The sequence below is a fragment of the Drosophila virilis genome, chromosome 4, assembly GCF_030788295.1.
Source record: "Drosophila virilis strain 15010-1051.87 chromosome 4, Dvir_AGI_RSII-ME, whole genome shotgun sequence".
In the NCBI taxonomy this organism is placed as follows: domain Eukaryota; kingdom Metazoa; phylum Arthropoda; class Insecta; order Diptera; family Drosophilidae; genus Drosophila; species Drosophila virilis.
In genome coordinates this window covers 23,056,567-23,071,020 of record NC_091546.1, presented here as the reverse complement: position 1 = coordinate 23,071,020, position 14,454 = coordinate 23,056,567, and the positions used below count along the sequence as shown (strand labels likewise).

Here is a 14,454-nt window from a genome sequence, read left to right as displayed (position 1 = left end):
AACTGACTCAACAGCCAGTGTTGTATAACTCTATATAAGTATTTGGCAAGCTGGACACACTCTAAAAAAGGAAGAGCAGAGCGCGAAGTGACGCCAACTGATAAAGGAAACATATAATTTACTATATACAACATATAATTTACTATTTTGGAACTATATCAATCATTTTTTTTGTTTAAGTATAAAGATACTCGTAGCTATATCTATATATATTCTATGTTTATATTTTCTTATCTATAACATTTACACACAAGGGTCTAGTTATATATGCTGCACAGTTATTTTAAACATTCCTATGTTTTATTAATCTTCATCAATTTATTAATTTTCGCCGTTTTGTTTATAAATCTCTAATCATGCTAACTAAAGCAGCCCCATTGATAACATTTATAGTCTTCACCAATCGATCATTTTACATTTTTCCTTGAATATACTTTTTTTTTGCATTTTTTAGCAATTATATTCTAATAGTTTTAGGAATGCGCTTGGTTACTAAGTATAATTCCAACATTTTAATTTTTATTTTATAATTCAAGCGAAGAGCCATCTATAGAGTATTCGATTGTAGTGTAGAAATATGTACCCTAATGTCTTTTATTTCTATCTCAACTCCGCTTGTTAAAAAGTGCTTCAATCAAAACATCTATTTATAATTGCGCTCATCTGTCTATTTATATACATCATTGTTGTCACTCCCCCCAATTATTTCAACTCATTTTGAACTTGTTATCCAAAAATAAATCGACTTCAATTATAGCTAAGAAATTACCAATAGCCCAGCCCTCAGATCAGGCTGTATCCACGACATTGCGCTAATTATGGCATATGCCAGCAAAAACTTGAACTACAAACTACGCACAGAGAATTCAAGAATGAACTCTGGGAAAAAAGAAAAAAACTTCAGATTGTGGTATTTTTTCTTTTGCAGTACGCTTGGCACCAAAAGTGAAGGGTATAATAAATTGCCAAGATTTATCGGCAATCTATATGGAGATAAAAATTTGAGAGAGAGTGATAGAGAGAGAAATACAACTTGTTATGGAATTATTTATTAATTAATTAAGGCGGGCGAAAAATACTTTTAACAACTTTCACAACAAAATAAGTGCGTGGCCAGAGCAATTGACGTGAAAGATAAAAGACAGAAAAAAAAACATGAAAATCAAATTGTTTGCGCAACAACAAAAGCAGCAGCCACGCATAGCTAGCTGGGTGAGCGATTTTTTATGGTTTCGATTTTGAATTGAATGCAATTTCAATTTAAGTTTATTTTTTTATTATTATTTTTGGTTTTTTAGCAGCACTTACAATTTTTGAATGTCTTGCAAATCGAGAGCGACGCAGTTCACAGCTCGCAGCTCGCGCATTTGACAACGGCGAAGGTCACGAGTGCGCACAGCGAATGCTCCCAACTACATGCCATGACTCGACGCACAATTTTATTATAAAAAAAAATATATATATATATTCATGAAATATTAATCAGACAGGTGACAATAACAAGAGCAACAGCAACAACAACATTTTAACCCACTTGTGTGTAGCGTGTGTCGGCACAAAATGGAACACGCGCCGTTGCCATGGCGCTCCACATTGCGCATACGCACCGTCTGACGGCCGTTGGAATGCTTAAACACAGCGGGTGTCTGACAAACAAAATATAATAAAAAATAAAAAACAACTAGCTAACGTACTTAGTTAAGTTAACTAACTAGCTGCAGCTTACAAACGGTAGCTGTTTGCTCGGCTTGTTAGTAAACAGTTTCTGTGAGTGCGTCTCTCATAAACTGAGTCAACTCGATTGACTGCAGTTCTTGCAATTGCAATTTCAAATTGTCAATTAAAATGTAGCTGCCAAAAAAGTAAACACAACTCAAAGCATAAACATTGATAGAGAATAAAAAAAAAATTAAATATCAGGTGCGCGTTATTTGTGCTAAGTTCGAATCCAGACAGCTTGGCAATAGGTGCTTCCATAAAAATATCAAATTTTTTTTTTCCAAGCACTAGTGATAATAATATTAATAGTTATAATAATAATAGCAATAATATTAATAATAACAATATTATTTACAATAATAGTAATAAGTATAATAATATAAATAAAAATAATAGCAATTATATTAATAATAACAAGATGTTACCCTCAATAAATAGAATAATCCACAAAATTAATACCTTTATCTAAGAATTAGATAAAAAAGTATTGGAATAAATAAGCAACATTGTCAATAGATCTGGCTGCCAGCATATGATTATATGCACTGCACCAAGAAGAACTATCTACAACAAGTTTGCTCTAACTATTCTACATATATTATTCTCAGCGTAGTCGAAAACAGCTTTACTAACGCGTTGCACATTATTAAATAAAAGCTGATTACCCATTGAAATGTTATAATATATAGATTATGAAATGATTTAGGCTTGTGGTTGCCAGGTGTGCACCGTGTACAAAACGCTTTTATGTTCAATGATACGAATTAAGAGATTCATTAACATACTGAGCTCATGCCTAACTATAGTAACTAGGCAAAGCCGAGCGTTCCCTTTCACTTATTAATTCACACGCTGCAATATATACATATATATATGTGATATATCTAATGCAATTTCGCCATAAAAGGCCGCTCAAAACATCTCAATCAAGTGAGAAATGGTGCGCATGCGTACGTGATTCTGGCCTTAATTAACTGCACTTGGCCAACACATTGTGGGCCAGTTGGCAAGGCCCGTCGGGGCAGAGGCATTGACTTTGGTAATGAAAAACCCTTCATGCAAGAATGCGCCATGCTGAAGGATTTTAGCATTTGTGTTTAAATCTATCAATAAAAATGATTCATTGACAGCTTGTTGCACATTTATTAGCTGCACAATTAATTAAATACTACAGTCGCAAGGTAAATGCAATAAATTGTACAAGAAAAAATATTTGAAAAGCATGTGACACATACTAAAAACATATAAACATTTATCGCTTATTGTAAAAAATATTTTATATTATTTTTTTAAATATATAATTAAATTCAATATGTAGACGTGTAATCAAACAGAGACTAAAGCCTTGAAGATTCTATTAAAACTAACTAAATTAGTACTGCAAATTATCTATGGCAGCTTAACATCTGACTATCCATTTTAGTTACGACTCTTTTCTATAAATTATTTTACAAAGATTTTATTTCTAAAGTTTGCAGTTATTACTTTACTTTCGACATTGACATAAATATTCAGCAATAAATATGTATTATATTAAAAAAATATATATTTTGAGTACAAATAAAACAACTTGATGGCAGTTAAAGTTAACGAAGTGCTTATAATTTTTTAATTCAGTTTATATTTGAAATAAACATTAAACTAAAAATTACTACAATACATGCAATAATGGATTCGTTTAATTTTGCAAGACCTGAAATATACAATAGAAGCCTTTCCGTAAGCAGGCCCAACAACTTTTCATCAAATACTGCGCCTAAAAGTATACCTCAAATTACACGCGCTGCGCAAACTAGTATGTTGCCTAAGTCTTTTGTTTTTTAATACAGTTCAATAGCAACAACGACAGCTTAAACTTGGCTTAACTAGTTAGTTCAACTCATTAAAATTGTTATGCTTATTATAATATTAATTTATTAATAATTAAATCACATAGACATATATATGTAAATATATTTACATGCTAAAATAGTTTTTAAAGAAATTCAAAAATAGTCAGGCTTTTCGGGCATTTGTGTCAAGTCTCTGATCTCCGCATTGTTCTCAATTGGAAACATTTCTAAAATTTCGGCAAATAAAATTCGAGCTGGCAGCCGCTCCTCGTACTTGCGACTAAAGACTCGCAAATGATACAGCATAAATTCATATAGATACATGCGCTCCGGCTTGGTATAATGAAAAGCTATGGAGTAATTCGAACAGCAATCGTTGCCCTAAAGAGAGTCACAAATAATAACACAATATTAGTTGAAAACAAAAGGCCAGCACACGTACTGTTGCTATCTGCGAGACGCTCATCTCTCGCAACCAATCCGGAATACTGGCATTAAAATTGTGCAAATAACTCTCGAGATCCAGTGGAAAAAACTTTGGCTTGTCTTCTTCGGAAAGTGCGCGCGCGGAGTCTATCAAATGAACGCCCACATTTTGCAGGCAAATGCCCATATAAAAATCCTCAATGCCCATTTTTTTAGGCTCCGGACAGATTTTGCCGGAGTCATAAGCCTGCGTCATAAAGCGACGCAATGCCTCGCGACTGAGCACATAAGAGGCGCCGCCAGACATGTAACTCTAGGCGGGATCAAAATTGGAATTAATCTCATATCGAAAAAGTTATAACAGCATTAAGAAGCTTCAAGAAGAGCTGTCCATAAGTCCACAACCAGCTAAAGCAACATAAGCAAAGGTGAGTAAATATCTTTTAATTTTCTATATGGTATGACACCGAACCAGAACCTATAAACCTGAACCTAAATTCTTGTAACAACGATTTTTAAATTTAATGAAATTGTATATTTTAAGAAGAGCCGATGTACGAAAATAGTTCGTTTGTTTGGGAAAGCCTTAGAATTTGGATTCATATATATAAAGGGATTTGAGATTTTTATTCAAGTTTTTTTTTGCTCAAAAATTGCATTTCTTTTCTAGTGATAAAAAATAATAATAACTGAATATGTTAGGTCCAAAAATATTCATCTCAATTTTTAATATATATATTTTTACCATGCATTTGGAAACTTTGTATCAGTGTTGTTGTTTAAAAACTAAAAACAGCCCAAATTTAGTTATGGCTTTATTTAAGTTTTTAAATACCATAATTTACCACACCCATTGCACGGCGAAATTTCAAAACACAAATTATGGCACGAATATGCGCATCAAAGGCGCGAAAACATTCACTTGTCCATGTTAGTCAAAGTAATTAGTTATGGCATAGGCTTTTAGCATAATGTCGTATCAAGCGTGACAATTACAAGTTGAGTTGAGAGTTTTAAGCCGCTTTGAAGGCCTTTTGACCGTCGGCTACATAAACGATGCTGATGTGTCTCAAAATGTGAGCAAGTGAAGCTTAAGCATAAATTTCGATTGACATTTCCAAGCAGTTAGAGTTAGATTTAATTAATATTTACAAAACTATTCTATTCTTAGTAACTTTATGAACTTTTATAATTATTTCTTTAGTGTATTTCTGCATATTTATAGATTTACTACTTGAGCGTCGTAAATTTCCATATGCCATAGCTCTCCCATTAAATAATTTAACATATGCTAATTGGCCTGTCTGAAAGACAAAAGCAATGCTCAGCCCACAGCGAACCTTTTAGAAAAAGCTACAAAAATACAATCAGTAATATAATCAGCGTAATAAATCATACAAATTTGAAAAACCATCAAAAAGTTTACGTGCCTTAAACAATTATCAAACACAAATGTGGCTTCTTGATGCAATTTATTAAAACCTAACCACCTGCTGTGCTGTGAACTTGATGAATGCATCAGCCAGTAGATGGTACAGTATATTGTATATTGTATCTTGGTACTATGTTCGAATATGCAACATGCTTATAAAAACACTTAATACAAAGGTAAAGCTCTTAACCTAAAGTCTAATAGTTGACATTTCAAAATATATATGTTGGAACTAGGCAACATTATCTTTAGTTTTAGAATTTTTTGTTTTTCTTTCCTAATAGATATTAAATAATATTTTCTACAGAAGAGTTGAATCGTAGTTTTCATTCAGAAATGTTAATTTTAAAATGATTATTTATCGGTTTTACATAGAAAATATTTTTCAGCTATGTTTCTACTTGTTAGATTCGTAGTATTGCGTTGCGGGTAACTATAAAAAAAAAAGCGCAATCGGCAAGTGTTGGTCAATAGTTTGTACTTTGCCAGACGCAAACTGTTTGCACAATAATGTCAAAAGACGAACAAAGAAAAACCATTTGGAGGAGCGGCTTCCCTGGGCAAGATGCGTGCGCGAGTCTCTGCATTGAAAAGACAAGAAACCTCGACGACCTCGCGCCAAGTGACCATTCGCCGAGGCAGTGCATCAACGTTGATTGACTGCCGCCAGTTTCATTTGTGTTTTAGCCAATTATTGTTGTTGCACGTTTTTAATGATTTCATTAATCATAGATCGTTTTTTATTTTTGTTACAGGCACAGCAAGTGCCAAGGCTTTAATGATAATGTCTAACAAAGAAGTTCTCTTTAATTAGCTAGCCAATTAAACGAGCGTCAACAAATTATTATTATTTAATCACGGCTAGAAATGCCAACCGGTTATGCTTGCCGACAAATTTAGTATATTTCTAATAAAGCCTGCATTTTGCATGGCAATCAAAACATTTCGCTATACTAAAATTTTTAGAAAGAAATCTGTTCTATAATACCCTAAACAAGCGTAAATACTCTTTCACAAAAGTTAACACAGAGAAGATAAGGGAAATTGAAACAACAAAATCTTTTAACTATTTGCAAATATTATAAGTCAACTTTTTTAATAAATGCTCAAAACTAAACAAAATTTTAATAAAAAATTAAATTAACATTTTAATATAATTTTAGCTCAGTTTTAAATAAACTGTTATAAATTCTAAATATTTGTTTAAAGTTCTTTAAAAAATTATGTCGGCTTTCTGGAAGATTCTTATGTCTTTGTCCAAATAGTATTCTTCCGAGCTCAAATTATATTATATATATTCATAATTTACTATCTCCGAACAAAATTGTCTTTATGCGATAAATATATCTTCCACCAGAAAGCCAATATACCACATAAACGAAAAGAGCTGCTCGGAAGATAATTTGTGAATTGAAAAATGTGTTTGGACCAGATCAAAATAAATAAAAGCATTTATCTAAGATGTTATAATTAAATTAAGCTCCGTAAGGCGTTTAGTTGCAAAGGCAGTCAATAAATGTTTTGCTGACCAGCGGAATTTGCAATGCAAATTTATTTGGTCCAACAGGTGAGACAAGCAATCAATTAACATGCTTTAGCTTATTGCAGCTATAAGAAATAACCAAAAGGTGCAGTTCAGGACTTACCACATTGTAGCGTCTCATTTGATAGCCGAAATAGACGGGCATATTGGGATCATAGGCGCTCAGCATGTGACGCAGATTCTCCATGATGACATAGCTGTAAAATATATAGTAATCGGATAAGATCAAAAGTAGAGGGCAGAGGTAGGACTGAACACGTCAACACGAATTACGAAATAATAATTGATTCGAAAAGAAAACAAAAAACAATTTATTTGCTTTTGGACTAACGTTGAATAAGACAAAACAAAGTGTCTTGTTATTTTTTCTAAGTAAAAACATGAAACAATGACATAACGTGTACAAACAAAAACAAGTTAGAACATTGCAATCGGGTATAACCGACTGCTCAATACACGATTCACAGTGAATTAGTCGAACAATGTTTTCTTGATAATTGAGCTGGTGAAGCTAAAACTGTTAGCGCACGCAGTGACTTCCAAACTGTAATTTGAAGATATGCAATTTTTTGCAATATGTGGGCGCATGGGGACTCTATCTATAAATGAAGTCAAAGTTAGTTTAAGCTTCAGATTTATGCTCTATAGCTTTAAAACTGTGCAAGATGAAAGGTCGTGGATTCATGAGTCTATCTGGCGGATATAAAGAAGTTCCCATTATTGGGACGCGTCTTGAATGGCATCTAGCTGTACTCACGTATCGTCGTCGGCCTTGAGAAACCAATCGTACTGCTCGCCATACTCCAGCCACACGTGACGGAAACCCTCACGCGTCTTATTCCACAAATCTTCATAGCCACCCCCATTAGATTCGACCACCTGGACCACGCCCAGCGGCTCATAGTGCTGGCTGCTGACAAACACCAGTTTGCTGCAGCGCTGACCCCAGGTGGCGTGCACATGCTGCGCATAGCGCTCCACATAGTCCGGACAGGTCAACACCATGCAGAGCACACGAGCTGATGGTGCCGAATCCCGCGAGGTTTGCTGCGCAATTCTCAGCGTGGATGCGAAGGCGTAGCTGCGGCTGCTACTGCTGCTGCTGGTTGGCCAGCAGTTGATGCCGTTGTGGACATCGTAGATATAGAGGAGCAGCATGAAGGCGCACACGAATCCCGCTATGAAGCCGGTCAACAGGTGGAGCTGAGCGCGCAATTGGCCGCCCGGCCAGCTGGACCTCAGCTTGGGCATTGTTTGGGTTTTGGCCGTTGTCATGACAACGTTACGACCTGCCGTGTCGTGTTCTGCCCGACGCGACGTCTAATTTCATATTGCTGCAGTCGCGATTTGTTTTGATGCCCAACATCAAGCAAAAACTCCGATAATTTAACATATACACACACACAACCACAAACAAACAAACGACCGGTTTGATGCTTTGCACTGTTCACACTGCCCTAGGCGTGTCTTCAATGTGACCTTATGAGCACAATGTTGCCATGGCACTTTCTTTTTGCATGATGCATTTGTCATGCAACACGACAAGATAATTGTCATGCAATTAAGAGTCTTGATGCTTGTGGTAAAATTTGCTTAAGTATTTATACTTTAAATAATTTTTTCTGCCATTTGCATGATGAATTCGTCACTTGTTTGTAATCAAAGACATTTTGATTATAATATCAGTTGCACTGTGTATCTTCGACTTATGCATTTTTTTGCTTCTACAATGTGACCTTATAAGCAAAATGTTGCCATGGCACTTTCTTTTTGCATGATGCATTTGTCATGCAACACGACAAGACAATTGTCATGCAATTAAAATTGCTGTAAAACTTGTATAAATATTTACAATACGCATGCACATACGAATTGGTATAATCCTATAATTACCTAATTCCTGAAGCATTGATTCTTTTAATAATTTGTTCTGCCATTTGCATGATGAATTCCTTACTTGTTTATAATCTATGACATTTTGATTTTAATTTCAGTATCACGATGAATCTTTGATTTTTGCAATATATATAAAAATTGCAGAAAAATTGAAGCATTTTCGGCGTGTCCCTACAAAGTCGACAAATAATGTTTTATATGCAGATTACAAAAGATTTATGCCTAAAATAAACCAAAAAATGTTATATAATTCAGCTAAAGACTAAACATTGGCAATATTAGAAGACTCGACTTCGATTTGAACACTCTGCATTTATTGATAATTAAATTTAAACCAAACCACTTTCGACTAGTTTTGCAGGTGGCAACGCTATTCGCATCGGTTTGCGCATTGCATGGCAAATTTGAATATCGATCATTTGACGATTCATCTATTTAATTGGATGATGTTTGCGGTTGTCGCAGTTCTGTCTTCATTTGTTGCCATTGACGGGAGCCCAGACAAGCAATTGTTAAATGCTTACGCAGCACAAAATTTGACACAAAATTGAAAACGAAAGTATAATCGCTTCATTTGGTCAATTTAAAAAAAAAATAATAATAATAAAAAGTATTGGGCGCAATTGATGGGCATGCTATTGAATAACGGTAACATATTAAGTAATATTCCGAGCGATGTGGTATAAAAACGCCGAGCGGCGCCCTTTAAAAGTGCAGTTCGCTGACAATTTGTGAGCACAAACAGACGGGGAAATCACAAACAAAAATATGAAGTTTAAGGTGAGATAGAGAATTTTGAGAAAAATACATATACAAATGTATCCTTAATAGTTGCTGCTGCTCGCCTTGACGCTGGTCGGGACTGTACATGCGGAGTACGATTATCACAGCAACAATAACAACAACAACAATAACAACAACAATAATAATAATATTGTGAAACCAGCTGTGATCTCAAATGAGATTAACTCCCTGGAGCAGCACGCATCCAGTTCGGGCGAAGATTATCACAACAACTATCAGACGACCCACACAAATGTCCAAAACTCACAGGCCACGCCCAATGGCTACGATTACAGCGCCCAGCTGGTTGATTCCGATTCGAAGGTTTTGGATGCCGTGACCAATGCTGCCAGTGGCTCGACTTCACTTTTCCCGCTGCCATTGCCTCTGCTGCGCGAGCAACGCCAGCCGGAAGTCTTTCCGCCAGCAAGCTATAGCTTTGACTATGCGGTGAACGACGAGAGCACCGGCGACATCAAGGATCACCGCGAGACGCGTGATGGCTATGTGGTGCGTGGCTCCTACAGCCTCATCGATCCCGATGGCTACAAGCGCACCGTTACCTACACGGCCGACGATGTCCACGGCTTCAATGCGGTCGTTAATCGGGTGCCCTATGCCCTGAAGAAGCTGGCGGTAGCTGCACCCGCTTTGGTGCTGGACGAGCGCTCGCCGGCAGCCAAGGTGTCGAACTCCGTGAAGAGTTTGGAGACCACGTCGAATTCGGTTTCTGGTGACAGCTATGTGAATGCGGCGAATGAACGTCAAACAAATGGCGGACTCTATGCCTGAATGAGCTCATGTTCTGTCTGCTAATATTTTACATATTTCTAGTTTTATAAATTTTAAATTATAACTGCACTAAATGCGAGAGAAAAAGATAATTGATGATCAATTGATTTTTGTTGGTGGACAGCTCTTCGATTTTATTGAGAGCATACTTTTAGGCAGCCGAAAAAATCATAAAAATGAGTAATCACCTGTTGAGAAAGTTTTGTGTGCTACGATTCAAAACCAAAACAGTTGACTGATTTTTCAAATATCTTTCGTGCCCTATTCCCAAACATCACATACTTCTAAGCACGTGTTTAAAAATGTATCCAAGGGTCAAAAGAGAAAACCGAGAAACCTGTTGTGCATTTTAAACAGCCTAGTGGTATAGCGTGAAATGCCAGATGGCCATTCAGAAAGCAAAGAATACAACAATAATTTGTTCATTGGCTTATAAACCTGATAAATTTCACAATAATACCTGTTTCTTTGTAGTTACCAGAACAGGAAAGTGCCTATCAAAACTTGTAATACATCATATTTCTTCAAAATATATTGGTTACTTCAAGGAATTTCTCTTGTTTATTTGATAAAACATAATATCTGAGTTAATTATTAAATTTCCCAAAGTTAAAAACTATTTAAATCATTTTTGACTAGGGAATTCCAGTAGGAATTAATAAAGATGGAAATTTTATTATACGTAAAATATATCTAAGAAAAAACATTAAAAAAATTACTTCTCCATATTTAGTTAGTCTTAAAAAATATATGGTTTGCTGGTATACGGAAATGTTTACTGCGTGGTCACACTGTGCCCATGGGCAACTGTTACTAGCATAAATATTTGCAAGTCACACTTACACAAAGCTTGCTCATCTCGAGCTTTTAGCATTATGGTCACACTGGTCGCAAGTCAAGTGTCGTTTGAGCGAAGCGCGCACGTACAAAACACAGCACAGAAACAAAAAAAAAAAAAACATCTCGCAAGTCTGTCAACGATCGTCAAAGCGTAAAGTCGACGTCGCGCTGCTCAGCCGCTGCCCAAGTTGTTTATATGGTACGACATTTACTGCGTTTGTTTTATATTCTTCACGTGTGTGTCTTGACTCCAAGCAAATAAACAAAACAACAAAACGAAACGGAACGAGCGTCGCATAATTGAACGCCCTCTTGCCGAAGAGGCAGCGATTTGTGACGGGCTAAACATTAAAAAAAGCAACAAAAAATAAATAAATACAAAAAAAAAGGAGAAAAAAAAACCGGCAAACTGCTAGCAAAAGCTTACAATTTAGCAATTGCAAATCGAATTACGCCAAAAAGGTGCAACGCCTGGCAACACAGGCGAGAGCGCAGCGTGCGGGCCCCTACAGAGCATCCGAATGTTTGTGCGGCTCTGGCTTGAAGGTCAACCGCATCTTACAAGTTTTGTCTTTTTTTTTCTTATTTATTTATTTATTTATTTTTTTTTTTGCCTTTACGGCTGCTGCGTCAGTGCACAAGAATGTGTTAATTTGGTATTTCAACAATCGCAACAGCAACAACAACAGCCCGACCATACACATAGGCCGCAACAACAACTGTGCCCTGACTATAGAAACATAAACATTAAATTTGCATAAATAACTTAAAAACGTTGCATTAGAAATTCCAACCCGACTGCACGATACTCTGTTTGCAGTGTGCGGCAACAAACCTGGCTACCATGATTATTATATTTCGGTAACAATTAGTGACTCTAAAACTGTGCATTTAGACAGAGAACGTCAAACGGTGCCTCTAAAACTGTTAATATATCGACTTATGCCATTAGAAGAAGCGATGCGGGGCCTGGATAGCTCTTTGAAGTAAACAATTTATACAATAAATCATATTCAGTGACTCTAAAACTGACACTTAAGCTGAGCCTTTAAAACTGGGATTTCAAATTGGAATACAAATTATGCGATTTACGAGACATAAACTGAAAATAATCAAACGAAATGTATTCGCTGACTCTAAAACTGTAACTCAAAACTTTATTCAAAGAAAAGTTGTGGACCTGTGACTCCAAAACTTTAGGAACTATAGAGATTTGCAATAAGTAGAAATGAAAGTGGGATTGATCATCATAAGGAAGATTATCAGTAAATAAATATTTAAGTGACTCTAAAAGGGTGGCTGTAAAACTGTATTACATATCTTTTTTTTTATTGAATCTTCCTATCCGCAAATCAATAGGATATTATATACTTTTTTTTATAAATAAATCCCCTCAACAGAAAAAGTTTGCAGTTTCTTGTTATCGAAAAGCTGAACATTTTATGCACAACTAATATGCTCTTCTTTTTCGATTTGGCTACAGAGTATTAAAAGTACACAAACGCGTATTAAAGATCCGGCAAGCCGATAAAGCTTACCAAAAAAAAAATAAAAATAAAAAATGAATTTTGTAAAGCAGCACCGGCAGCGTCTGGAACTGTTGCTGATGCTGCTGCTGGGCCTCATCTGTGGCAGCTGTTTATCGAAGCTGTTGCAGCTGGCCCGAGTGGAATTCTACGAGCTATATGCCAGTCAGCAATTTACTGCAGATACTGTTTCAAATTCAGACAATTCGCTGATGCAACCAAACAATAACAGCAATACGGAACAGCGTATACTCTGCATTATTACGCTGAAGCCGAAAGGCAATCGGCAGCAGGACATAGCACGCACCTGGGGCAGACGCTGCCACAAGCTGCTGTTCATACGTCCACATGCGAGAAAGCCAAAGCTGAGCATTGTGGGGCTGGCGAAGAGCCGGACTGACAGCAGCTCTTGGGCCCGAACGCGAGCGAACCTCCAGCATGTCCATAATCGTTATCACAAGAAATACGATTGGTTCCTAATGGTCACAGATGAAACGTACGTAAATTGAGACTCCAATCGAATGCTTTATTCTCTTATCGTTGGCTTTTTCCCAGCTATGTGATAATGGAGAATCTGCAGCACCTTCTGATCGACTACGCGCCAGAGATGCCCATTTACTTTGATAGCTTTTCCTGGTTGCATACGCAGCAGGTTAGTATGCAACAAATCTTAAATTACTTTCATATTCGATTCAATCAATGCATTTTGTGGTGACATGTGGTGTGATATAAAGCAGTGATTTTTACTCGTGCATAAGACTAAGATTCAATTATCGGAACTCCCTAGCTTAACATACTTTTCTTGTTTTGGTTAAATTCACTTATTTTGCTCGGTCAATAATGTATTTACCCCAGGATATTATTAATAAAAAAATAATTTATTATTAATTAATCTACATATACCCAAAGATAATCTTCAACGGAAGGGTGACGATATATTTGGCACACCGAAGATTTAATACCTTTTTCAGTTTGAGGGAATAGTGAAGTTCGAAAATGCTGAGCTTGATTGATATATATTGGAAATCGGAATATTTTAACAAGAAACTACTGTCGAAAATAAAGACGGGCCTATGCAAAGTTTGAAGACGATAGCCTTAAAACTGAGAGACTAGTTCTCTTAGGAAAAGACAGACAGACGGAAATGGCTATATGAACTCTGGGTCTTCTAAAAATAGATATTTTTGGAATAATTTTGTAGTAAAATCAAGTGAATAAATCATTACCAAGTACTTACAACTTAATTCTCTCTATTCCAGGGTTCGTTGTCTGCAGCTGGAGGCAATGTATTCAGTAGAGAGGCCTTGCGTCGTTTTGTGGATTGGGCACATGACAATAGCAGCATCTGCAGCAATCACAACTATGGGATTAGGCATGTGGAAATTGCACGTTGTTTTCGGAATGTGGGCGTTGTAGCGGGCAAATCCCACGACGAGCACGGACTTCCACTTTTCGTGAACCATTTAAGCAATGTAAGCTAACTAATGAACACTTAATGTGATCTTAAGAGTCAATGTTTGTATTTTACAGATTACAGAAGGATACTGTTCAAAGTCGGCCATATCATTTCAATGTGTTGATGCCAGCTGCTTTTATCAGATGGAGTATGTCATCTATAGACTGCGTGCGTTCGGCTTAAGCTGAACTCAGGAATCTTTGCAAATT

At 36.2% G+C, this 14,454-nt stretch overlaps 3 protein-coding genes across 7 annotated transcripts in view; 2 read left to right on the top strand and 1 right to left on the bottom strand.

The window, feature by feature from the left end:
• LOC6628733 (glycoprotein-N-acetylgalactosamine 3-beta-galactosyltransferase 1) overlaps positions 1-14,157 on the bottom strand; it is a 19,754-nt gene extending 5,597 nt beyond the window's left edge. Inside the window, exons 1-4 of one of the 5 annotated variants that reach the window (XM_032437542.2) lie at positions 14,027-14,157; positions 7,056-7,149; positions 3,994-4,290; positions 3,302-3,932 (exon numbers count right to left, since the gene is read on the bottom strand). In XM_032437542.2, the coding sequence (XP_032293433.1) occupies positions 3,705-3,932; positions 3,994-4,290; positions 7,056-7,139 (609 nt within the window). In that variant the 5' untranslated portion in view covers positions 7,140-7,149; positions 14,027-14,157 and the 3' untranslated portion in view covers positions 3,302-3,704. Of the gene's footprint in view, positions 1-3,301; positions 3,933-3,993; positions 4,291-6,566; positions 6,797-7,055; positions 7,150-7,709; positions 8,638-14,026 lie in introns of those variants that run through there. The other 4 variants (XM_002051034.4, XM_032437540.2, XM_070208855.1 and 1 more) reach the window with 4 other exon arrangements.
• On the top strand, positions 9,289-10,800 carry Cpr23B (Cuticular protein 23B). Its single transcript, XM_032437545.2, has 2 exons — positions 9,289-9,628; positions 9,680-10,800. Exons 1-2 carry the CDS (start codon positions 9,617-9,619, stop codon positions 10,421-10,423), a joined length of 756 nt encoding a protein of 251 aa, XP_032293436.1. The 5' UTR covers positions 9,289-9,616; the 3' UTR covers positions 10,424-10,800.
• On the top strand, positions 11,378-14,454 carry LOC6628735 (glycoprotein-N-acetylgalactosamine 3-beta-galactosyltransferase 1). The gene is made up of 5 exons (XM_032437544.2): positions 11,378-11,462; positions 12,843-13,285; positions 13,345-13,441; positions 14,049-14,261; positions 14,320-14,454. The coding sequence occupies exons 1-5, from the start codon at positions 11,460-11,462 to the stop codon at positions 14,431-14,433; spliced, it is 870 nt and encodes a 289-aa protein (XP_032293435.1). The 5' UTR covers positions 11,378-11,459; the 3' UTR covers positions 14,434-14,454.

Bases quoted from the DNA above. Each gene is read 5' to 3' on its own strand.
- LOC6628735 (XM_032437544.2), top strand. The intron at 13,286-13,344 runs GTACGTAAATTG...GCTTTTTCCCAG, and splicing joins CTAATGGTCACAGATGAAAC to CTATGTGATAATGGAGAATC. The intron at 14,262-14,319 runs GTAAGCTAACTA...TGTATTTTACAG, and splicing joins TCGTGAACCATTTAAGCAAT to ATTACAGAAGGATACTGTTC.